The 26,374-nt window shown below is 39.9% G+C and overlaps 6 protein-coding genes across 6 annotated transcripts in view; 4 read left to right on the top strand and 2 right to left on the bottom strand.

Moving 5' to 3' along the window:
- lpar6a (lysophosphatidic acid receptor 6a) overlaps positions 1-26,374 on the bottom strand; it is a 281,763-nt gene that overhangs the window by 64,086 nt on the left and 191,303 nt on the right. The gene's annotated exons all lie outside the window — the stretch shown is intronic.
- LOC134028649 (guanylyl cyclase-activating protein 1-like) lies at positions 193-3,900 on the top strand. Its single transcript, XM_062472304.1, has 4 exons — positions 193-1,594; positions 1,949-2,098; positions 2,666-2,753; positions 2,900-3,900. Exons 1-4 carry the CDS (start codon positions 1,400-1,402, stop codon positions 3,028-3,030), a joined length of 564 nt encoding a protein of 187 aa, XP_062328288.1. The 5' UTR covers positions 193-1,399; the 3' UTR covers positions 3,031-3,900.
- Positions 4,736-5,294, top strand: thrsp (thyroid hormone responsive). Its single transcript, XM_062472306.1, has one exon. It carries the CDS (start codon positions 4,741-4,743, stop codon positions 5,236-5,238), a length of 498 nt encoding a protein of 165 aa, XP_062328290.1. The 5' UTR covers positions 4,736-4,740; the 3' UTR covers positions 5,239-5,294.
- Positions 5,481-7,666, bottom strand: ndufc2 (NADH:ubiquinone oxidoreductase subunit C2). The gene is made up of 3 exons (XM_062472307.1): positions 7,394-7,666; positions 6,007-6,150; positions 5,481-5,660 (listed from the first exon to the last, which is right to left on the bottom strand). The coding sequence occupies exons 1-3, from the start codon at positions 7,530-7,532 to the stop codon at positions 5,611-5,613; spliced, it is 333 nt and encodes a 110-aa protein (XP_062328291.1). The 5' UTR covers positions 7,533-7,666; the 3' UTR covers positions 5,481-5,610.
- On the top strand, positions 9,758-13,571 carry rab30 (RAB30, member RAS oncogene family). The gene is made up of 5 exons (XM_062472302.1): positions 9,758-9,898; positions 10,757-10,855; positions 10,951-11,034; positions 11,337-11,520; positions 11,626-13,571. Exons 2-5 carry the CDS (start codon positions 10,763-10,765, stop codon positions 11,874-11,876), a joined length of 612 nt encoding a protein of 203 aa, XP_062328286.1. The 5' UTR covers positions 9,758-9,898; positions 10,757-10,762; the 3' UTR covers positions 11,877-13,571.
- On the top strand, positions 16,512-24,289 carry prcp (prolylcarboxypeptidase (angiotensinase C)). The gene is made up of 9 exons (XM_062473280.1): positions 16,512-16,953; positions 18,473-18,613; positions 18,699-18,800; positions 18,951-19,132; positions 19,266-19,423; positions 19,519-19,688; positions 23,074-23,241; positions 23,410-23,597; positions 23,724-24,289. Exons 1-9 carry the CDS (start codon positions 16,774-16,776, stop codon positions 23,926-23,928), a joined length of 1,494 nt encoding a protein of 497 aa, XP_062329264.1. The 5' UTR covers positions 16,512-16,773; the 3' UTR covers positions 23,929-24,289.

Raw genomic sequence — 26,374 nt, 5'->3', positions numbered from 1 at the left:
GATAGAATTTTGTTAACCCATTGTGTCTCCTGGCTGGAAATCTAAATTCCACTTGCCAAACAATACAGTTGCCAATACATTTTTCTCTTACTTGAGGAACAGGCGTAATCCATGTCTGCAAAACTGGGCCCTAATGTTAGAAAATTGTCAAATAATGAAAACAATCTCCTTGAAAATATAAAGGGTGTATTGATTTTCTATGGACACTATAATATAGACCTGGCCATGTCCGTACTGACACTGTTTAGTGTATTGGCAGCCATTCCTGTCTGCTGCTCCTGGCATGAGTCCCTCTTAATCCTGCTTTCAAGATGGTTAATCGTCTAAAGGTAGCTTTACTATAACAGGAGTGCTGAGCTTTGATATTCTGATTGATTTAAACACTGCTCTTTCATTTGGAAGCCTCAGCCTAGAGGTCTTAAATGAATGATCCAACCAAAGGTCATGCACATGAGGCAGTCATAGGTCACTGGTGGCTTCAGAGCAAGTAACTTCTCCACAGTTGCTGGTGCTGGTTTAACAACATGGCATGTGTTGATCCTCTCAAAGTGTAGGCTACAGGTGATTTTAGATGGGTGATTGGACAGGGATTATATTGAAGATCAGTTTGTCAGTCCAGTTATTGCTGAGTCTTTATGCAGTCATAGGTCCTTAGTGATTTGATCACAAGTTATAACAATCTGTCTTTGGAGATGTTTTCTATAGTTGAAAGGAAAATGTTATATATATAAGTACTAAAGGGATTTATACCTACTGCAAAGCTTGGTAGCAGGAGCTGGAAAGTATACATAAATAATTGCATTCTATTTCACTTTTACTAGATAAAAATTTAGTTCTGAAATGGCTGAAATAAAATATTCTTTAGTATATGCTTATTCTGTAATTTATGTTACAAAAACCCTAACCAAAACAGATCTAGCAGGTTGAGGTATTCCCTGACCCCACTGCCACTGCAGGGGAATCCTTGTTTCAATAGGGTTAGTGTTATGTGTTCGACTGTGGGTGGTGAGATTCAGTGCTTGAAAATAGAATGTTAAGCAAGGAGTTAAATCCATAGTAGTTGTCATGCATGTTCTGCCAGTTCAGTGGTTAGGAACTGTTGTGCAAGTGTCCAATACAGACTACAACTAATCTGCACGCCAGAAATGTTCTTGAATTCTTGGAAGTTTTCAGCTGTTATCGAATTAGTGTGTTAACTCTCTTTTTAAGGTTTACTTGCCAAGTGGCTTACAGCTTAGATTAAGTCAATCAATGCATTAAGTCTGTGCCTGTCTAGTGTTGCCGGCACTACACTAGCCCAGCCTTCGCCAGCCAGTTTACCGTTGACTGCTCCCTGCAGTCATCTGGGTGCTTTGGACACTATCCCCACCGCCGAAGCCCTCTCTACACTGTAGAAATCATGGGTGCCCACGGCTCAAACATGGATGATATCTTGGCAGAGGACATGCACCACTGGTATAACAAGTTTATGAAGGAGTCTCCATCAGGCCTGATAACCCTTTTTGAGTTAAAGAGCATGCTGGAGCTGCAGGGCATGACAGAGGAAGCTGGCAGCTATGTAGACCAGGTCTTTTTTACCTTTGACATGGATGGGGTAAGAGACACAAAGCCTCTTTCCTTCTTAATGTTAATACCTGTTTTGTTTTTTTACATGGTGTGATTTGCATGCAAAGTATTTTGAGACTTACAATCATGCTCCTTTGTCTTATTTGACACTACAGGAAAATGAAAGTTGTATTTCTAGTAGTAAGTTGAATGATTAAGTATGGTCAAGTGTGATGACTTGATGCTTCTGTTTTGCAGTCATAATCATCTGTGTGTCTACCTAACTCAACTTTCTCTGTACAATAGAACATCTGACACTGCAAGAGTCTCAAAAAATAGTCGAAAAGGTAAAAAATTACCCTGAATGTATCTAACAACCTTCTCTATATATTTATCTTCTTAGGATGGCTATATTGACTTTGTAGAATACATAGCAGCTGTAAGTTTAATGCTGAAAGGAGAGATCAATCAGAAACTAAAGTGGTACTTCAAGCTCTTTGACCAGGATGGAAATGGGAAAATTGACAAAGATGAATTGGAAACAATATTCAAGGTATGTCATTTTATTTTCTAATTTACTATCAGTATTGAGTGACTTAAATAAGGTTTGGGGCCTATGCAGCTGAAGGTTTATCTTCTCGGAATAGCCCCCTATTTCAGAGCTCTGATGGGGTCAAAAACTTTAAAATAGCCATGAACTGGACACAACCTTTAATCTAAGGTTCTACTTATCTAATCCCAACGTCAACACAAGCTCCAGTATGACCTAAATCCGTTGCTTTGCTGTGTAAGACACATATAATAGATAACACAATATTGACACACTGCACTGTGGAAACCAGAACAAAAATAATAATAAAAAAAAAACTAGACATTCATTGTAATGTTTTTATATGACGTTTATATATGACAATGTATTATGTTTGATACAGTGTTTCCATGCATGAGGCATGTGTTAAGATATTTTTATTATGTCACATACTGAAAGTTGAACATTTTAGGTTTGCGGGTTAACCGCAACCTTAGACAAAGCGTAATGATCTGTGGGCATGCGAGTGTGTGTGAAAGTGTGTGATGACATGCGTGTGTGTGAAAGTGTAATATCTTTCATGTCTCCCAGGCTATACAGGACATCACCAGGGACTATTCTATTCCTCCTGAGGAAATTGTTACCCTTATATATGAGAAGATTGATGTGAATGGGGAAGGTAAATACTATTTGATAGACATATATAGGATAAGTGGACTCAAGTGTTGAAATACCCTTTTTGAATGGCATAAAATACCTAAAAGCAATGACAATATACTTTGATATATTTTTGTATCTGATCAGTATGGCTTTGTATCCATCCAGGTGAGCTGACCCTGGAGGAGTTCATCAGCGGAGCAAAGGACCATCCGGACATCACGGATATGCTCGCCAAAATGATGGATCTCACACGAGTCCTGGAAATTATTGTTGAGGGACAGAAGAAAGTTTGCTGACTGACTCTTTGGTTGCTTATACATTGGACTATGCAGAATAATTTGAAAATCTAAGCAAAGAAAAGAAGTGGAAAGCAATGTACAATAATTTGTGAAAAAGGAGACTTTGATCGCTTCTATAATTATATCTCAACTGATCTGAGGATGGAATTGCAGAGCTAACAACACTGCTTGACAATGCGTTATATAAGAGAATCACCTGAGACAATGGAGACCTGCTTGTGATTCTTATTCTTAGTTCTTCTATTCACCAAAAGATCATCTTAAAAATTGTTCCTATAACAGAAAATCTAACATCAATTTACATTAAGCTGTGACAACAAGTCTAACCACATATTTATCAGGCTGTGGACATCCTGCAGAATGTAGAAATAGTAAATTACGTGTTACACTGGCAATATTGAGTAATGATTGGCTGCTGGTTAATCATTTACTGTTGTAAGGGATTTAACAAATTCGATATTTGATATATACTTAAAATGGTTATAATGCAATTCCTCTATTTTTATACTGAATCTAATAAAACATACGTTGAGCCATCAGACTAATTGGAGTTCATGTACCTATTTCAATACAAGGAAACCCAATCCCTACTCACAATTGGAAACGATTGCACTTTATAGAATGAAATGTCCCTAACCAAAGTTTTTTTTTTCATTCACATTAATAAATTGGTCACACAATGACAGTTTTCATGTTAAATAAGCTACTGCCTCTCTTGTTAACTATGATTGTCTGTGACTGTGAAATCATTGAGTGTATTTAAAAAGCTGTAATTGTACAGTATATGATTTAAAAGTGTTTAACTTGCCTTAAAAAAAACCCAATATCTTTCTGAAGAAAATAAAATGAATAACAGTAACGTTTCCGTTTTACTCGTCTCTATGTTTTAAAATATCATACAGGATACAGCACTGGACAAGGTACTGGCAGAGTTAGGTAAACACTCTGGTAACACATACATACTCTGGACCACAACCTTGCCCTAAACTGTCCGAACTATAAACTAGATCTATAAAATAAGGTTTGATGATGTGGAAGTGGATTTAAATAAAATATTAAGCAGTTTATTTATTATGTCAATGCCTGTATTAGTGTGCATATTGGTACATTGGCCATTCATCTTGATAAGCAGCTCTGACACAATGTCATTAACCCTAACCCAATGTTTTTTTTAGTTACTGTATACATAAAGTAATGAAAAATGTATCTCGTAAAAACAATTGACAAAAAGTATATATTTTAAATACATTGTCAATCTTCTATGTATAAGTGGTTCTGAAACAGACAAGATAAGTATCAAATAGATAGACATGCATGTTAGTAACTTGACAATGCAAACAGTGCAGAACTTAAATGCACTGCCCACTTGAAGCAGTTTAAAATAACTTTCAATAGTGCTACAGTATAACAAATAACTTTATTTCATGGCCATCACAAAGATTGTTTAGAAGGTCTGAATTAATCATTTAAATCAGTACATAATCATACTATATGTAATATAGTGAAAAACACTTTAGACAGCACATGGTGTCACAGTGGACTTTCAGTCACTGCCAAAGAAAACGGCAGCTTGTGAAATCAAACAATTGAGAAACTTGAGCCATCATTGCAGTCATAATGTTCTTAAATCAGACCACCTAGTTGCATAATATCACCAGCCAGTCAATGTCATGCAAGCGTTTGCATAAAAACCCAGCTTGTTCTTTCATGTCACTGCAGACTGACTTTTGGCTACCACCATCATACCAACAGCACCAGAGAAGCCAGAACAATTTGATTGGAAACATGCAGTCTGCTGAGGCCAAGCTGAACAAAAGCTTCCTGCTCCTGGCTTTAAGGAGATACAACACAGCTGTGCAAAACATGGAGCACACCATCCTCCTACCCAGTCTCTTAAGAGATGTGCCATCTGACTATGTTGAAGACTGTGATGCAGCAGAAGGGTCCTGTAAAGATCTGTATGACGACTATCTCATGGTGAAGGCCATCAGAAACAAAGTGGAGAGTGGTCTGGTTCCCCTCGATGAACTCAAGGATAAAGCCCACGCAGAACTTCACACAACCCTGGGGCCGTTGCTGGAGGTAGATCCTGAAGCCCTTTTCTACTTTCACCTTAGAGGGCTGTTCACTGTAATGGGCTCTCTTACCAAAAAATCCCAGAGCCTCACAACTAAGTACTTGGACATCATTGGAGTGGCAAACTAAACTACCTGCAAAAACCTCCAGTTTTATGGAAAGAAACAAGCTGCCTTTGCATTTTTTACCAAGCGCATTGTTCAAATACATCTATGTTTAGAAAGTGATCAAAGGAAATAAATGTGCTTTGACCAAACTGACTTTCAAAACAATGTTGTTTTCTTCTATATTAAATAACTTGGTATTCATAGAATAATGGAATATTTAATTATTTATTTTAAAAGGAAATATATAAAGAATGGACATTCGTATATTTGTTAAGTAGGTTTTATTATATACATTACTCCAAATTTGACAGTATACGAACACATTCAAAGAGCAACAACGGGGACAGATGGTGGTCTGTGAAATGTGTCTCCTGTATTTGTCAGCCTCCTACACTTAGCGTACTGGATGAAAAGGCTCCACAATTTCAGCAAAGGTCTTTTTCTCTGTTGAGATACAATCAATTAAGGAACAAGAAATTACACACCAAAAACCCCTTCAAACAAGCAATTACATAGTCATAATAATACCTGTACATAATACCTGGTATTTGCAACTAATCATTTAAAAAGGTTGTTTGTGCTTAAGTATAAGAAACACATTACGTTTAGATCTGACTGATGAGCAAAGTGCAGCACATCCAGTTGACCCAAGTAAACACATGGAGACTATGACAAGCATAACAATTCATTAATATTGGCTGGTGTGGAATTTAGGATTATGATTGTATATCTGAATGGAATGTGTTGCGTTTTATGTTTTTCATCAAAGCATATAATGACATATAGTTACCTTTCTCTCGAAACTCTTCTGGATGCAGCCTTATATACTCGTTCATGTCTCGGTCCAGTCTTGCAAAATTGTAGTTTTCATATTTTGTGATATGGTAACCAATGAACCAACCAATGGTGGACATCAAGACTTGTCTGTGCACGCCTGCAAAGGCAAAATGCAAGCTAAAACACACTGACCACCAATACTTTTGACAATAGGAACAGATAGCATGTGACTGTGTTGTAACGTTAGACTGACGAAACAGGTTTATAGATTATTTGACACACAAGTCTACTTTATAAATAAGTGCTACCTTGCCAACTGTAGTGTTAGTCTAGCTAACGTCACTGTGTCCAATCCCGACCGCTGTAAACTACTATTGTCCAAACCCGAACAGTTTCCGGTCTTTTTGCCAGCATTTTCTTTTGCTATCGCCAGCAAAGTGTAAGTAGTATTATTTTAGGCATACCAAACAATCTACGTGTAAAATTTCATGAACATATATGGACGTTTACGTGTCTAAATAATATAGGAAAGTTACTTTGGCCGAAAGACCACTCGGCGACACTCGGGCGACGATTGGGCGACGATCTTTACTCTGACAAGTGTGTCTGTGTTGTCATCGTACTGCTACTATGGGTTAGCATATGAGTGTATTTCAATGCTAGCTTAACACTACTTTGTCTTGCCAATGAAAATACACGATCACGTGTGACGTGATCTGTAGTCGAGGGGAGGAAGGGATGGGGGCTAGCAAACTTTGAGAAGAGTTCAACAAAACATCCAGCAGGTGGTGGTATACAGTCAAATTGAGATTTTATCGCATAGTTTGGAGATGTTGAAGCGTGATCTTATTGTGGAGGACATAACTACGTCCCCGGATATGTTGACAGCATTGATGGTCAGTTTGGTGACCCTGGATCAAGTTAATATCCCCAGAAAAACAGCAGCGGCCAGTGTTTAGAAGTGCGGTCGGGTTTGGACAAGGGTAGCGCACGGCTAATTTACCGGCGCCAGCGTCTTTTGACCGGCTCTAGTAAAGGCTAAGCTAACTCTAAATTTTTAAACAATATTTAGCTCGAAAGGTAAGAAGTTAAAGCTTAACGTGAAATCAATAAATCAGCTGAAAACGTGATACGATTATTTTTATCAATATTTGAAGTGGCATTTTATCAGAATGTTAGCTAAAAACCGGTCGGGATTGGACACAGTGACGCTATATTCTGACATCTAACTAGCATTGCTAGCCAACTGGTTTGCCCGGTAGTTAATAAAAACGCCAGTTACTTTATTTGCTAGGAAGCAAATCAATTAAACTGCTAGGGCTAACTAGCGAGCAAGTTAGCAAGGTATGCAGTACGTCGGCTAATGTAATTTAGCTAAATTAGCCAAAAAGCCTACCAACCTGATTTCAGAGGCGGTCTGCGGTTTAGGGTATTCTGAAGCATCGCTGTGCACCACCCCAACACCCCCAGCCATACTGAATTTCTGTTCACTATTCCTGGTGGTGGGAGAACCTTGGCCTCATCTGGTACAAGACCCATATTTGCAAATTGTTAGCTAAACCACCTTTGTGGATTTGCTAGTTGTCTACTCAGTTAACACTCCTTTCACCTCTCAAGAGGAAGACAAGGGCAGGGTGTAACCGAAAAATATGGTCGGCGAAATAATACGATGCAGTACAGCATGATTCCGCCTCGTAAAGCACATCGGGTGGGTCTCTGACCTTATCATAGACATTGCTAAACAGGGATACATTGTTTGTTTGAACCAAGGATAACCAAAACCCTATAGGTTTACCCAGAACTAATATTTTCTGTGTCATTAAAACCCGAACCTAAGAAAAGCAACCTAGACGTGAAACTGGTGTTCCGGAGAATTCAGTTCCCCTGTTCCCCCTTCCTTGCGCGTGCGCGAAATCATGACCTTTCTCTTGTTGCTTGGTTGAGCTGAATGCGATTTATATAACCGCGTGTGTTAGCTTAAACTGTACTCTACCCACTTTGCATGAGCATAAGGTACATTTATTGATGTTGGTTAGTTCATTTGCACTCAAATACAGGCTTTAAAGTAGGCTATACGGTAGTATAGTAAATTGTATTTCTCAATCGTTAGTCAGTCCCTGAGTCTGTAACAGCTAGCTCTAGTGTTGCGTACAGTAGCGCTACTGTCATTTACTGCCTACCCTCGAGGACCTGCACACCTCGTGGACCCTGAGGCGTGCGAGGAAGATTGTGGCCGACCCCTCCCACCCTGGTCACTCCCTGTTCCAGCTACTCCCCTCTGGCAGAAGGCTGCGGTCCATCAGGACCAAAACCTCACGCCATAAGAACAGTTTCTTTCCATCTGCTACTGGCCTCTTCAACAAGGCCAAGGACTCCCATTGACATTCATTCACTTATTTAACTATTATAAGTCCATCTAATGGCAATTCAGTATGCATAAGCCACTTTATCTCAGTATCCGATTGCACTATGTTGACCATTCACGCTGCTCATTCTATTCTTATTTTTATATATATTTTATTTTATATTTAAATTGTTGTATTCTTAGATTGTTTAGTTCTTAGAAATAGTTAAACTTTTGTACTTTTACTTAATTTAAGATCTGTATATGTTTAGTGTTTTGCACCTCCCTGCCACAGTAAATTCCGTGTTTGTATAACATATGGCGAATAAACCGAATTCTGATTCTGATTTACAGTAAGCTACTAAGTGTCCCAATTTGAAGTGAAACGGCCTAGTTCTTCGTGAGCATTGTCTGGTTCGGACGGTTGTTTATATTTTAGTTTATAATTATTAATTTTATTATTCTGTGTGTGTCGTTTTTAACACACAACTTTACGTTTTGTTGCAGGCACAAATAAACCATTGTTTATTTATTGTACGATAAATAGGCAAGTCATTTCATCTATACAGCAGTCTCTTACACTGAGAACACAGGGGGAAAATAATTTCCTGGAAGCCTGCAAAGTGAACAGCTATGGCCAGATGATAAACCTAACGCATTTTATAAGACATGTATTCGTACATTCAAGTATTTGTTTATACAAGTAGCCTATAAGTTGTATAAATGAATGTATTTATAGAGTAATACACTTAAAACAAATAGTAATCAAGATAAAACCGCACATCATAAGTGTCTACCATGTTAACAAACAACTATATTATTTTCTATAGTAAAATGCGGAAACCAAGAAATAATGTTTTCTTCTAGTAAGAGCTGCAAAGGACCAACATATCCACGAGAAAGCGAGTCAGTGTGCGCATTCACGAGAAGGAGTTCGATTCTGGCAGTGGAACGGTTTTCAGCACAACACCTGTTCAAATTAAGCACCGCTCTGGTCATCAGCTGGTTGACCCATTGGGTCATGACTTGAAGAGTAGCCTAAAGCAGTAGTGTTCTGGATGCGCCACTGTTTCCTGGAGTGCATGACTTAAAGTATTTATTTAATCATATACACAGCATTTGATTGAGCATTTTTATACACCTACCTTCAGTCAAAATATACATGGATGGATGTGTTACACATGAACTCACTTGTTTTATAAATGTTCCTCGAAGATGTGAATAACAAGCCAACTTTACAGCCAAAATATATTGACAATCAGAACAATAACATATAGCCTAAAATAATTATGAGAACTGTCCTTTCATTACCACACATTACACCCAAGGATGTTAATGACATTTGTCAACTCTTTGACTTTGCTTCATCAAATACACAACGAAGTTTTGAATCGTTCACCAGTTTTACCACACAGTGCAATGCCATTGGTGACATCACACTCACTGATAATTCTGACTGAGCCTCTACTGCTCTAGGCTGTGTGGTCGAGATCATACTCTTGATCAAACTGACCGGATGCATACCACATAGTCTGTATTTAGGGGAGTTCCCCAGGTTTTGGTAAGTACGAATAACATTCAATCTTACAATTACCACATCCACAACCCGTACTTTCTATGCTATCTTCTAATATGTTACAGTAGCCACCGGCTCCAGCATCTGGATACTGAGCCGTGCTAGCAAACTAGCTAGCTAGTGGTGCACTTAATGTTGTCTTTTCGCTAGCTTTGTTAAGGTGAGGCCCTGGTCACATACGAATGCTGTTAGTACTAGCTGGATAGTCAGTCTAGTCTAGCTAGCTAGTAATTCAGCTAGCGCCATCATCAGCATCACCATCTGGGGTGGGGGCAGCCAACCACTGTTGTTGAATTAACCCCAGTGACAGCTCATCATTACATAACTATCGCTACCCTTTTTTGTTGTAAGTACACTTTCGGATGGCTGAAAATGCAATAGCAGTACAGTAGCTATGCCAGGCAATGTTAACAGACAGAGGACGGAGGCCAGTAACGAGACTGTACTGCTAGTTTGCTAAGGCTATCTATAACGGGACAAATACGGTTATAACCGTATGAACGTGGTAGCTATGTACGCTAACAAATGGCATTACAAAGACTTGTACGGCGTTTTATGTAACACAGCGCGGCTTTCTACACAACAAATAGTTGCCAAGGTAGCTACTGTACTTCATCATGGTTTAAAGCAGGGTCTTGCAAAGCTCATGGCCTTCAAATTCCAATGTTTCCTGCATCCTCCTACCAGATAACCAGTCAAAAGAACTCTCCAAGATGAACGGAGGGTGTTGGTGTTCTTCATAACCTTCTCATGTGTTTTCAGCAATAATGATCGGCATCCTGCTAATGGCAATTTTATAATACAATTGCACTAATTCCTTAGTCTCATTTTGCCCATCTACAGGTTAGCATGAGCATGGAGGATTATGACTACCTGTTCAAAATTGTGCTAATAGGAAACGCTGGTGTCGGAAAGACCTGTTTAGTCAGACGTTTTACTCAGGTATGTTTTATGCATAACATGATGTGTAATGATGACTGAAGAGTCAATACAAATTTCTTGATTACTTGATCTGATTTGTTTATTCTATTCGACAGGGCCTTTTCCCACCTGGTCAAGGGGCTACAATAGGAGTTGATTTTATGATCAAAACAGTGGAAATTAAAGGATTGAAAGTAAAGGTCTGTCTATGCTGCTTGCTTTTGTGAGACAATAGCCTAATGGAAATTATGACCTTACTCCCAACCTTTAAAACACAAGCCCATGTGTCATTATTGTCATTGTCATTATTATTGAGTGAACAGTGCAACACCAACGTTTTTTTCCAACACACCTGTTACAGAAGTACAACCCTTGCTATGTTGGCCTCACCAACTTTCACCATATCACCATGACAAAATAAAGCAAAACAATGTAGGAACTTATAACTTGCTGCTGCATTCCTTGTCAGTGGCTCGATATTAATTTAAACTCTGGATTACAGCTGCAAATATGGGACACAGCTGGACAAGAGAGGTTCCGCTCCATTACTCAGAGTTACTACCGTAGTGCCAACGCCCTTATCCTTACCTATGATATCACCTGTGAGGACTCCTTCCGGTGCCTTCCAGAATGGCTGAAAGAGATTGAACAGTACGCTAACAACCAAGTGGTGACCATCTTGGTGGGTGAGTATTTAGTTTTATTTTATTGGCTTTTACATTCTAAACACCTTTTCTTAAACCAGACGGTGTATAATTAACTGCTGTAACATTTCACTTTTTCTTCCACAGGTAATAAGATAGACCTTGCTGAAAAAAGAGAAGTATTGAGGCAGAGGGCTGAAGAGTTTGCTGTTTCTCAAAGCATGCTCTATTTGGAGACTTCAGCCAAAGAGTCAGACAATGTGGAGAAACTCTTCCTTGATCTGGCTTGTGAACTGATTCAAGACGCCAAGCAGAATACGCTGGACAACAATGACACTGCCCCAATGCCTGGGGAGGGCAAAAGCATTAGCTACTTAAGCTGCTGCAGCCTCAATTAGAACATAGTGGTCGTCATGGGAACCAGCCATTTACTGTACAGTTCAGATGACAGGGATACATTGCCACAGTCCTCCAATAAGCTGCCAAGTCTCATGTCTAGAAGCTGAACTAAGGAGTTTATTAAGTAGGCATCCTTTGTTATAACAGGAATAACTAAACGTTCATTTGGAGCAAAACAATTCAAGCTGCTGCTGTAATGTGAAACAGTAACTACAGTTCAACAGGATGCAAACTATAATTATCTTTGTTGTTACCTTATGTGAGGCATAAGGATTTGTAAATGAATGTTTTGGGAGCTAGGATCTCAGATCATTTTAGACAGAGAAATACATGGGTTTTGTTCAATTGGATTGGAATGAAAATTCACCAGCAGTATGGCCTCATTTGAAACCACCACAGACATTTTGTTACAGGCATACAAACCATTTTGTCCTTTTGGAAATTTAAGTAGACTACTTATTACAAATAGTTACAGCTTGTTTGCAAGAGAATACAGTCTTAGCTTGGCTGCTTTCATTATTCTGTTTGCTATTCTAGCCAATTTATCAAGTAAATACATTAATATTGTGTACAGGTCCAAATACGTTCCTGATCAATTTAGAGCTGCTATGGAAAAAAGGAAAAACTAATAACAAAGGGGTTTGCTCTTTTATATTAATTGTTTGAAGCGTATGGGTAGTTAAGTGGTTTAACGAAATTTGGGGTTCAAAAAAGAAATTCACTAGAGGTCCTATTCACAACAGAACTCTCCATCTGTTTTCCAGTTTGTGACATGTCTGATTGAAATGCAGTATTGCATGTGAACGCTATCAGCTGGTTTTGTGTTCTTTCTTTGTTTATTATCTGTCATCTTGGTCTTAGGAGTGTTTTTACTGACACAATAATCTGAATGTTATGTTTTACAAAGAAACTGTGAATATCTTTTCTTTATCAGACTCTAATTTTACCTGCTGCTATGATGTATGTTTCTGTTTTCAAGTCTGAATATTTGTTTATAGTTATATTTTAAATTTGTCTTTGTTGCGTCAGTAACAATGCAAAGCATATCTTTTTCTTTTTGTGTGTGTTAATTACATTTGAGCTAAATGTATGTATTTAGTAATGCAGTACCTGCCATAAGTTGAATGATACCAGACATAGTATTTCACAGTTGATTGCAGCAGTGGTCACTTAATGCATTAACAAGGGTTCTAGGAAGACAAATCATTTCATTATTACCTATTTTCTGTGCACCATCTCTTTATCTTTTCTATTCAATGTCTTTACCCTGCCATGCTTTGACATTGCCACAGTAAGCCATGTCTCCTGAGATTTTTGTTTTATAATTAGCATCTATATTCCTTATTCAAGTGACTTTTTAAGCATGCTTTTACATAGGATTTAAGTGTCTAGCTTTATTTTATATACATTTGCCATAATGTGATGGTTTACTCAACACCATAATATATAATTGTACTGTAGTGTGTTTTGTTATTGTTTGATGCAGATGTTTATTTTTAGACCTGTATTTAACTTTGCATAAGCTATTAATTTTATGCTGTTAGTATAATTTTGTTTTATGTTTACTGTTTTGTATCTTTTTAATATTTTTACCCTCAAATAATACTTTAATCATAATAATGTAAAACAAAACAATTATTTGAACCTTTGATATTTTCCCTTTACATGCTAAAGTGTATTAAATAAAATAATCACGATAATCACGACTACAACTATCCATTTATGCTGAAGCCTATTCCCTTTTAGAGTAGAGTATATTCAAAAGTATTGAAGTGGATGAGAAATGTCAAGTTATGAACCCCTAGCTTTATGAAATGTAGGCCTATTTTTGCATCTCACTTGTCAGAAAATTTCCTCTCCGTTTTTATAAAGGTTTTGGTAAAGGCGAAAAGCACGCAGTAGGTCGGCTTAATAAAAAATTCGTGATCTGGGTCTTTGGAGGAATCGAGTTAGTTAGGGTGTGACCAAGGAGAATGCATAATCCGAATAGGATCTTTCTTCCTGTTGTGTGCGGGTGTTGTATCACCCGATGCATGACTCTATGGATTGGCACCCCCTCGCGGGAGCGCGCGCGAATCAAAGAGTGAAGGATTTTGTCTTCATATCGCAACCAAACGAAGGGGAGACAGAAGTCTCACATTATACTTTCTTTTTTATAAAATTCAAGAGAAGATTGTCGGTTATCTGTGTAAATATCAAATGCTATTTTCAACACAAAATCCTTAAAATTCGTCATTCAAACCGTATAGTAACGAACGCGAACCAACATTCTTGCTCCACGACATCGCATTCAGAGGAAATATACCCCAGTATGATTACCAAAGGAAATTTATTTTGTGTAGCAGATTCAAAGTATTTCACATGTCTCTTCATACTAATGTATAGGTTCAAAGGCATGCGATTTTAATGCAGTTAGCCTGCGCTTAGGGTGGGTTACTCAGACAGGTCGAAAACAACAGCCTTCTGATCCAGAATAGGCTATCAGCTGTCCTGAAAAGGGACCAAAGGTTCATTTGCCTATAGCCTACAAAAGAGAAGTACTAAAAACTATGTATCAACTATGTATAACATCAAAATAAATGTTCTCACCATCAAATCCTTTTTTAAGATAGGAAATATTACTCTTATTGTTTAAGTCAATGAAATAAATTAAAAAATAAAACATAATTATTCTACTATTCTGATTTCAGACTATTCTGATTTCAGACCTGTCCACCCTATACATACACATGTATTGGTATTACATTTATGCTATTAAATGTACATAATGCTGTATTATAAGGCAAGAAACGTATGCAGGGGGAGAGCATTTCATGGCATTCCAAGGATGGAATTTGCTGCTAACTCTGACTAGGAAAGTGTCACATGCCTGAAACTTACTGTGGTTACTCATACTAGTGCCCTCAGTGTACAGAATAATTTGGTGCTGGGATATATAGAACAGACAAAAGAGGGGGGTGAATTTCACGACAATCTTGTTGTATTCCTTCTTGCCATGAAATGCACCCCCTGCAAACTCTGACTAGGAAAGTGTCACATGCCTGAAACTTACTGTGGTTACTCATACTAGTGCCCTCAGTGTACAGAATCATTTGATGCTGGGATATACAGAACAGACAAAAGAGGGGGGTGCATTTCACGACAATCTTGTTGTATTCCTTCTTGCCATGAAATGCACCCCCTGCTAACTCTGACTAGGAAAGTGTCACATGCCTGAAACCTACTGTGGTTACTCATACTAGTGCCCTCAGTTTACAGTAAGAATCATTTGATGCTGGGATATACAGAACAGACAATAGAGGGGGGTGCATTTCACGACAGGCTTGTTGTATTCCTTCTTGCCATGAAATGCACCCCCTGCTAACTCTGACTAGGAAAGTGTCACATGCCTGAAACTTACTGTGGTTACTCATACTAGTGCCCTCAGGGTACAGTAAGAATCATTTGATGCTGGGATATACAGAACGGACAATAGAGGGGGGTACATTTCACGACAGGCTTGTTGTATTCCTTCTTGCCATGAAATGCACCCCCTGCTAACTCTGACTAGGAAAGTGTCACATGCCTGAAACTTACTGTGGTTACTCATACTAGTGCCCTCAGGGTACAGAATCATTTGATGCTGGGATATACAGAACAGACAATAGAGGGGGGTGTATTTCACGACAGGCTTGTTGTATTCCTTCTTGCCATGAAATGCACCCCCTGCTAACTCTGACTAGGAAAGTGTCACATGCCTGAAACTTACTGTGGTTACTCATACTAGTGCCCTCAGGGTACAGTAAGAATCATTTGATGCTGGGATATACAGAACAGACAATAGAGGGGGGTGCATTTCACAACAGGCTTGTTGTATTCCTTCTTGCCATGAAATGCACCCCCTGCTAACTCTGACTAGGAAAGTGTCACATGCCTGAAACTTAATGTGGTTACTCATACTAGTGCCCACAGTGTACAGTAAGAATCATTTGATGCTGGGATATACAGAACAGACAATAGAGGGGGGTGCATTTCACGACAGGCTTGTTGTATTCCTTCTTGCCATGAAATGCACCCCCTGCTAACTCTGACTAGGAAAGTGTCACATGACTGAAACTTATTGTGGTTACTCATACTAGTGCCCTCAGTGTACAGAATCATTTGATGCTGGGATATACAGAACAGACAATAGAGAGGGGTGCATTTCACGACAGGCTTGTTGTATTCCTTCTTGCCATGAAATGCACCCCCTGCTAACTCTGACTAGGAAAGTGTCACATGCCTGAAACTTACTGTGGTTACTCATACTAGTGCCCTCAGTGTACAGAATAATTTGGTGCTGGGATATACAGAACAGACAATAGAGGGGGTTGCATTTCACGACAGGCTTGTTGTATTCCTTCTTGCCATGAAATGCACCCCCTGCTAACTCTGACTAGGAAAGTGTCACATGCCTGAAACCTACTGTGGTTACTCATACTAGTGCCCTCAGTGTACAGTAAGAATCATTTGATGCTGGGATATACAGAACAGACAATAGAGGCTGTGAAAACTAAGAGCACAGTGACATCTGGTGGTTTGCAACCATTTAAATTGGAGAACATAGGCATTACAAAGTCCTACAACTGCTCAAGGCCTACACACACAGGAAGAGGAAAAGGCTGGACGTCGGTCGTAGGCTATTTTGTTTATTCCAGCAACCAATAGCCTGAAATCGTAGGTTACTTGATTAATAGCTAAATAGATACAGCAGTCTATGCTACAGTGTGACTGAATGAATCAGATCGGAAGGATCTTCTCTGACCAGCCGACATGTAACTTCCTCTAGTATACTAGTTCCTTCCTTCCTATGGCATTACAGTCAGTGCACACTCAGCAAATGTTACTGTTGTCTTGCACTTGACATCACCGGCAACGATGAGATCAGAATTTAGCACTGTGTTTAGACCTGCTCATATGAGCATCGTTTTATTAAGTTTCTTTTGTTTTAACGTGTTTGCTCTCAAGTCTCAACTTTTATCGAGACGTGGCGTTTTAGATTTCACGTCTGAAAAAGGGGTCGCGATCACCTATAAAACGTTGTATTATGAACAAAAGGTGAGTTTTTGTCATGTTCATTTGTGTTCTCCATTTGTATATTTTGGCAAAATTTCATGCGACTGTAGCTATAGTCTATCTGGACAACTGTTCTGCCTAATTAGGCTAGCCGAGGCTAACTGATTAACAAATAATTGTAGCCTACTTCTCTTTCAAATATAGGCTATCCTTAACTCAAGTTTCATTCAATTTGATCACATATAAACCTACTTGATCAGAACTGTTTGGGTATTATTGATATGTCAACTGTAACTGTGTTCGCGGTTCCAGCAGAACTGTCCTGGCTTCAAAGACAAGTTTTGGTTACAGTATTATAAACTAACCCTAATTCCATGCCAGGCACAAACAACTAACAAACAGGACCACTAACAATTTTTTATCGATCATGATTGTGACTGATTGTCACGTGCATTTGTCCCAGCCGCATGATCACAAGATACGTTTCCTCCTTATTGTGATTTTGCCTCATCAAGCCCTTGCAACCGTCTATCGGACTCATCTCCTAAGGAACTGGAGAGAAAGGAACCGTACACGTTCCTATTGTTAGGCTTTTTTCTTACCCTTTCCCCCATCAATAACATTAGGCTATAGTTTTTCAACATGTAAACTCAGGAAGGAGGAAATAAAGTCAGCCGGCGAAGCCAAACATTTCGCATCCTTTCTCATAAACTGTGGTCTGAAGGGAATAGCTAATTATCTTGCTGTTGTCCAAAGGAAATCCTCTTGGCTTTAGTCTACCCTCAGACAAAGCATGGAAGTCTATATGTAGTCTCCATTCATACCTACTATATTTTACTTAACTGGAATACTGGAGTTTGTCAGTTGCCGGCATATTGTTCTTCAATTATGATTGGGTAACAATCTGATTTGAAAGCATGAATAAGCATTCTCTTGGGACCTACTTACCCATTTGCAGGTTAAAGAAAGGGAAAGGGCAAGATTGGCTGGGGTTAGGAAACTGCCCAAGTGTGATAAAAAAAATCGACCTGCACCACCACCAGGTGGCACTATTCCACTATTTTCTTGACTCAAGTCACATGTGGTGCCATAGTCTTCCAGTCAGTGTCGCATATGTAGTTGTTTGGATGAGCAGTTCGTGACAAATAAATATGCATAAGCAAGTCCGCCATGTTGAGCTTCACTTTGGAACCATAGAGGGATGAGGATGGCTAAATTGAGTTGAGAAGCCCCTGTTTGATGAAAGGACTCTGCTAAACTGGAACTAATGTGGCATCCCTGAAACTTGATCTTGGTTTTAATACAAGTTGCAGCTCATTATCCTTGCTTCCAGCCTAGAGATTGTCACATCCCAATACACTGGTGGCACCATGCCAAATATTAATTGATCACACCCAGCAGTGGTGAGGATTAAACTGAAACATCTGCACCACCCAGACATAATGGTGTCACTGTAGTATTTTCTTCAAAGACAGACATTGTGAAATTGAATGATAAAATAATTACTAAGATGGTTTGATACGGCTTTAAAGGTATTCTCTTTACCTTTCTGTGTTTGCAGATCGATCACTTTGGTTTCCTGGAAGATGGAACATTCAAACAAAGATACCTTGTTTCTGAGCAGCACTGGCACCATAAAGGAGGTCCTATACTTTTCTACACTGGCAATGAAGGAGACATCACATGGTTCTGCAACAACACTGTAATCACCTCCCTTGTTTTTTTAATCTACTAGCAGGCATTGGTTAATGTTGTGCGTTGACAAACATGATGTCTTCTGACTGCAGGGTTTCATGTGGGATGTTGCGGAGGAGTTGGGTGCCATGCTAGTCTTTGCAGAACACCGCTACTATGGTGAATCCATGCCTTTTGGTGTTGACTCCTACAGTGTATGTATACTCTTATTATTACATTGACCTCTTTTATACCTAGAACTAGGGTTTTACTTTGAAGTGGGATTAATGTATGTCAGACCCATTCACATAAACAAATTACAGGTAACCAACTTTCTGCTGCTATGCTGTTATTTTGATGCACAGGACAGCAAACACCTGAACTATCTGACATCAGAGCAGGCACTGGCCGACTTTGCTGTTCTGATCAGAGAGCTGAAGAGGACAGTGGTAGGAGCAGAGGAGAGCCCTGTCATTGCTATTGGGGGATCTTATGGTGGTATGCTTTCTGCCTGGATGAGGATGAAATATCCTAATGTTGTAGTTGGGTAAGAGTAATTTCTACATGTTTTTAATGTTGATTAAAACCTGTGCTCTTTAAGACTAAATGTGTACTTGTCTATATGCTGTTGTTTTGCTTTGTCTTTTTACTGTGGTAAGGTTTTTGGTGGTCTATTCCAGAGCTTTGGCTGCATCTGCTCCAATTTGGCAGTTCCCTAATATGGTACCCTGTGGAAACTTCTATAAAATAGTCACAGAAGATTTTGCCAGGAGTGGACTGAAATGCGATGTTAACATCAGGAGATCGTGGAAGGCCATTGATAATATCTCCTCCACTGGTAATGTGTGTTATGCTCTAAGAAGTTAACAATCCGGATGTAGAAGTCTAGTCTTCACCAAGACCGTGTTTCACTTTTTTGTCATGTCATTGCAGATGACGGTCTTCAGTGGCTGTCTCGGGAGTTCAGCTTATGTTTCCCACTTAAAAAGCAGGACTCAGCTGGCTTCAAGTCCTGGCTTCAAGAGACCTGGGTGAATCTAGCCATGGTAGATTATCCCTACGAGGCCAACTTCCTCCAGCCACTTCCTCGCTGGCCCATACAGGTGAACAAATGAAATGCAATTTTAATTGTATTTTAACAAATGAAATACAAGCATGCAAATATATGCATGGCTGTGATTCGGACGTATGAGGCTTTGTGTTATTTAATTTGGTTAAGATACAGTGATTGGTTTTGACAGAGTCTGTTCTCAATTGCCTTTGAGTTATTCAGTTTCACTTGTGTTACAAGTGGGTGTGAGTCTTTCAAGCTTTTGTAGCATTTGTGTACTACAGCTTTCAAGACACTTCATTAATATTAATAAAGATCCCAGTTCTTGTCAGGGTTGCTTTTCTTTAGATTAGCAACAGTATTAAACCATTATTTTCTTATGTCTCCTATATAAGATTTTCATTTGACAATGCTCCTTCAAAACTCAGAACTGCTTCATTGCGTCTGGTCAGGTGACATTGCACAACAATGTCGGCTTCAAGGTCATCCGTCATCATTCTGCTGGACCTTTCTGCAGCATTTGATACGGTTAACCATCAGATCCTGCTCGCCAGACTTTCTGAAATGGGCATCACTGGCACTGCAATTCAGTGGATCTCATCCTACCTGTCGTGAAGATCCTACCAGGTCTCCTGGGGAGGCAAAGTGTCAGGACCCCGCCAGCTCTCCACTGGTGTCCCACAGGGCTCCGTCCTTGGACCCCTCCTTTTCTCCCTGTACACCACCTCACTTGACCGATCATCACCTCCCATGGCTTCTCCTACCACTGCTATGCTGATGACACGCAGCTGTACCTGTCGTTCCCCCTGACTGATCCGGGGCTCTCAGCTAGGATCGAGGCCTGCCTCACAGACATCTCCGCCTGGATGACCAAGCACCACCTCCAACTGAACCTCGCCAAAACAGAACTTCTCATCATCCAGACCAAGCCCTCCATCTCCCACGAGCCCTCAATCACCCTGGGATCTGCGACAGTGACCCCTTCATCCTCTGCCAGGAACCTTGGGGTTACCATGGATGACGAGCTCTCCCTCACAGCCCACATTGCTGCAGTCTCCCGGTCGTGTAGATTCACCCTCTACAACATCCGGAAGATCAGGAGATACCTGTCTGAACATTCCACCCAGCTGCTAGTCCAAGCACTTGTCCTCTCAAAGTTGGACTACTGCAACTCGCTGCTCGCCGGTCTCCCAGCATGCGCAACCCCGCCCTCTCCAGAGGATTCAAAACGCAGCAGCCCGCCTGGTCTTCAACCTACCCAGACGCTCCGATGTTACCCCGCTACTTATCTCCTTTCACTAGCTACCCATCATGGCCCGTATCAGATTCAAGACCCTGGTACTGACCTTCCGAGCGGTGAACGGGTCTGCACCCAACTACATAAAGTCTCTCCTTCAGCCTTACACCCCCACCCGCCACCTACGGTCTTCTTCTGACAACCGTCTGGTGGTCCCACCGCTCAAGAGTGCCCGGTCCCAACACAAGCTCTTCTCCTGTCTGGCCTCCCAATGGTGGAATAAACTCCCCACCTCCATCAGAGACACTGACTGTCTCCCCACCTTCAAGAAACTTGTTCCGGGAGTACAACGGTACTTAGGAATGATTTGCTGGACCTGATGCTAGTTTCCTCCAGGATCACAATGACTCTTATTGAAAGACTTGTTGCTCTTGTTGGTTAGTTGTAACGGATCTAAATACTTGTACTCGCTGTGAAATATTTTACTGTTGATTGCTTTTCTACAGGTACACCCTTGCACTTTTTGAGGTTCATGTTGTTTAATTGTAACTTGTTTAACTACATGCTCTTATGGTTCTTCCCTTTGGCACTTATTTGGTTTTTCACAATGTATGCTTCATGTTTTGGCTGCCCGCAATGTTTGGGGCTATCTCGTTATGATCAGTGACCTATGCACTTTTGTAAAGCTCTCTGTTGGAAGTCGCTTTGGATAAAAGCGTCTGCTAAATGAATAAATGTAAATGTACACAAGAAAATGGTATTGAATACAAAAATGACCATGAACACATCAAAGTGATGCCTGTTTATTTCTAAGTCATAGCAGCTTGGTACAAAAATGTGCAGTATCGTGTCATGCATTATACATTTTAAGTGAATTGTTAACCTATATAATCTTGTTAGTGGGATGATTATAGTGATGCTAGTTTATTTTATGATTTGTGAAGTCAATGCACATCCAGACATGTCTTTTGTCTGCATGGGCATTGCTCAGCATGTGATGGTGTCAAGGCTCAAGTAAGAATTTGATATACTTGCCCATTGCCTCGTTACCCAGAAGTTTTGGCGTGTCAGGTGCATAATGTCCCACTATTGACCTGAACACCCCTTTCAGGGCCTGTTCACCAGCCTGCGGTGATCCACACAACATTATATTTGTTACAAGCAATTTCCCCTCTCAGTAGTGTATACTTTTCCTTTGGTTTATTTTAATGGCCTTTTGCTATAGTCATGCATACTTTGCAGATACAAAACCATCTCAGGCATAACAAGTTGGCTGAGATCTACACTGAAAGGTCATTCAAAGGTTTTTTTTTACTAAAAGCCTGTAATGTATGCGACCCCTATGGGTGGTTAAAGCGGTTTAGGTAGTGGGCGCAAAGAAGAGCTTTTTTAATGACAAAGCTAATGTGATTATCTGAGTGACTGTGAGAAGGGGGTATTGAGGGCTTAGAGGAGGGAAATGTGTTGTCTGAGATGAATGCATAAGCCTAATCCTATCTGAAAAGTAGTGAAAAGTTCTTTAGAGCAATTGGATATTTTCACAGTATAAATCTGTGGTTGGTCATGTCTGTACCCCTCCTCTTCCATCGTCCAGCACCCTCTCCAGCCTGTAGACAAAAGACTTAGTAACAGACTCCACGCTACCACAGTTTCCCTCCAACCTCCTAACAAGTGGGAACAGTCTCCCCTTTCTACAGAGAGACAAAACAACACAACAAACTATGCTGCTACCATAACAACTAGTTCAGTAACTGTACTGAAAAAGAAATGGACATCAAACAAAAAGGAAATGAAAATAACAAATTGAAAGAAATTAATCTCTGGAACACAATCTGGTGTGTGAGGATGAGGGGCGGGTCATCTTGGCAAAGTTTTAAATCTTTCGATCATGCATGGCTGAACAGAATGGGTGCCGCCTCATACCAGGTTGAGAGCCATATATTCTAGTTAAGCTTAGTTTCATTCCACTCAATTTCATATGCAAATCAGATGCCTGTAAGGGGATTTATTACCACAAGTAAATGTCTTGTAAACATAACAGATATTGGGGAATTTAAGCCTCTATATTGTGAGCCAGTTGTGTTTTTGACTAGAATACAACTTTAGTTGTAGGTTGTTTGGAAAGAACTATATCTTTACACATTTGCAATATTTAAATATTTATTTTCTTCCTTGAATGAATGAATGTGGGTGGTTCTAGGTGGTCTGTAAGTACCTTCATTTGGATGCCACTGTGTCTGACTACCAGCTACTGCAGGGCATCTCCCAGGCTGTGAAGGTCTACTACAACTACACAGGAAACACAGCCTGCCTCAACACATCCCAAACTGCCACTGGAAACCTAGGCCTCATTGGCTGGTATTATCAGGTAACACAACAAGCATAATTACTCAGGTCACTGTGTATGAGGCATCATTAACGTGTGTGTCAAGTATTTACAAAATATTTGTCTGTTTTCATTTCATTTATTTATAAATGTCCCCAAAGTGCAATAGATTTTTTTTACTCTTGTAATAGTGCATACATTTTCTCCCAGGCCTGTACAGAGATGGTGATGCCTATGTGCACTGATGGGGTCCAGGACATGTTTGAGCCTCAGGAATGGAACTTCCAGGCCTTCTCAGATGAGTGCAATAACCTGTTTGGAGTGAGGCCACGGCTTGACTGGGCTCACATTGTCTATGGGGGATTTGACATTTCCTCTCATAGTAACATTGTTTTCAGGTACTTTACCTGCGCTTTCATCAGAACTGCGTCTTCTATACACTTTGGGCTTGTTAAAAAATGTGCACTGTTTTCATTAAGTCAACTTTGTCTCTCTACATCTCTTTGTCTGTCTGTCGCTCGCAGTAATGGGGGTCTTGACCCATGGTCGGGGGGAGGAGTGACCCAAAGCATCTCTGCTTCTCTGGTTGCCATAGTAATTCCTGATGGTGCCCATCATTTGGACCTGCGCTTCAACAATGAATATGATCCTCAGTCTGTACTGTCAGCCCGCGCACTGGAAGTGGACTACTTTAAACACTGGATCTTACAGGCCAAAAAAGCACCTTGATTTTCCTAGTCCCCCCCGCCCCCCCGCCAATAAATACAAAAAACTGACAGAATGAGCTGATGACTTCCCATGTTTTACTGTCTTAAATTGCTGACCACCAGCCTGTGCCAAAGTTTTCTATGCCTGATTGCTTTTTAAGTCAGTTTGATGAATGAGATGAACTTTAATTGTTTTTGTGACTTTTAAATCCGTGTACCTTCTGGCCTGTCCTCCAACATACATGTACAGTTAAATTAGTTCTTGCTGTACATGCAATTTCTTGCAAGAGACTCTCAGGATTATGAAATAAATGTTTACTGTTGAAATAAGTCAAGAAATTACCTCCAAAGGTTTTTAAGATAATTATAAACAAATTGTCATTCTTTAAAATAATGAAATAACTACAAACAAATCTTCATTTGATGTGCTAACAGGTGCCCAGTGGTGAGTACATAGCTAAAGTGTAATAACAGTTGTGAAAGCTGTGTGCTGGAAAGTCCTTGTTTGTGTATCCGTAGAGTTTAGGTTGTCGTGATCGGTTGAATTTCCTTTCTTTTGAGGCTTTTAGCAAACCGTAACTCTCCGAATAAACCATTTTTGTTTTGTTTTTATGTTGTCAAGCAGTTACACAGTTGTAATATCCTGATTAACTAAAAGCACATTCTTTGTTCAGAATAGTAATTTTTACTTCCCATAATCACAACAAGCCTAGGCTATGGAGCTGGAGTGGCATGGGTATATTCTCTGTCTTCTCCGATGGGCTGCACAGCTGCATGTGATTTAATAAAAACCCAATTGGGGAAGGCAATAAAGAGACTGGTGGGAGGTTAGAGCAGTAAAGCATGGTGACCTTGCCTCATGTGGACCAACCTGTGGGATTTCCCCTGCCACACATTCATCCACTGGTTACCTCAAAGGATCTAAATTGCACTACCAGGACAGCCCATGGTCTCTGGTTGGCTCCCCTCTGCTACTAATATTATGAATACTAGACACAGGGTTTCGGGGTGGTTAGAGGTCTGGATGAGAGTTCAGTGGGCCAGTGTGAATGCAGGAGGGGATAGTGTCTTTGTGTTTTAACCTAAATTCACATCCGAATGTGTTAAGTAACTTTTCAAACTTGTTGGTTGAAAACTTTAGTAAAAAAATTAAAATCTCTTAACGTATTGGACTGGACTTTAGAGACCAATTTTCAGAGTTAAACATGGGGGAGGAGGTCCTTTTGTTAACAGACCTCCTTAACTTTTCTCAGGACGTTGAGCAGTCATTAATTTTGCAAGGCCTTTCTCAATCCCTGACACTGCCATCAATCAAACATGTCATTAGTATTCGGCTGACCCCGATCTCTGAGGGTGTCACTGCATAGACAGGGACCACACTAGTGGGAAGAGATTAAGCTTGTGGTTGTCTCGTCGTGTTGCTCTCCTTCCCGGGGGACCGTCCAGGATGCCACCTCCCTCCCTACTTCCCTCCTGTAGGGGGGAAGGTGCTGAGAGTGTAAATTCAATTAGAGAAGGGCGTGGTTGGCAAGTTGGAATTATAACTATGCAATAAAGCTGTGTGTTCAAGAATTGACTGTAGGAATGGTGGATAATGAATATTAACCAACTACTGTTCCTTTTCTACCTAAGAACTGAATGTTAACCTTGCTGTGATTTCATTTTGTCTTTCATATACTTTCAAATTGTTCATGTGATATAAAGTTCATCTGAACCAATTTAGATTTCCAAATTTGCTAACTTTTTATTGGGACTTACCAGGTGAATCACCAGGAAAAAAACATAATGAACAACAGTGAAAAAAACAAATACAAAGTTTCAGTGTTTTGAAGTGCTCTATACAGTATTCTTCTCCTGTCTGCATCCTCTGGCCCTTCATGTAACTATGGAAGCTGGTGCCCGGAAGCTGGGAGCCGGCCCCAGAGACATGAATGGCCAGTACTAAAGCCAAAGCCTATAAGTGGGGAGTGGTGGAGATGTATTTCTTTGTCATGTTGCCAAAGCAGTGCTGCTACACACACACACAAACACACACATGGATTCAATAAATATCACTGAAATAGAATGATGTGGTTCATGGCAAGATATTTCAGTGTCCCATAGTAACAATTGTAAGTGTTAATGTGATGTTTCTACTAGATTGAAGTAACTACATTATGTTATATGCTTATACAAACCAGTCTATATTGTATATCATATATATTAGATTACACTACTACTAATACCAATAGGTGCAGAAAGAGCCACATGCTTCTTTTCCTCTCCCTCAAAAGGAGGGGAATAATATTTTAATGATTTATTCTCAAATCTGTTGCTTTTCTGTAAAATGTACAGAGAGGTAAAGAGGTACAGTATACCAACGAAGACCAAGGACTTTGTGTGCCTCAATGTTAGCTGTTCCGGGAGTTTTATACAGGAAGGCTTGTGTTAGACTGCAGAAAATAAGATCAGTGTTATCAGTTTCACTG

This window comes from Osmerus eperlanus, chromosome 11, assembly GCF_963692335.1.
Source record: "Osmerus eperlanus chromosome 11, fOsmEpe2.1, whole genome shotgun sequence".
Lineage (NCBI taxonomy): Eukaryota > Metazoa > Chordata > Actinopteri > Osmeriformes > Osmeridae > Osmerus > Osmerus eperlanus.
The sequence above is the reverse complement of the archived record's forward strand: the minus strand, read 5'-3'. Positions and strand labels throughout refer to the sequence as shown.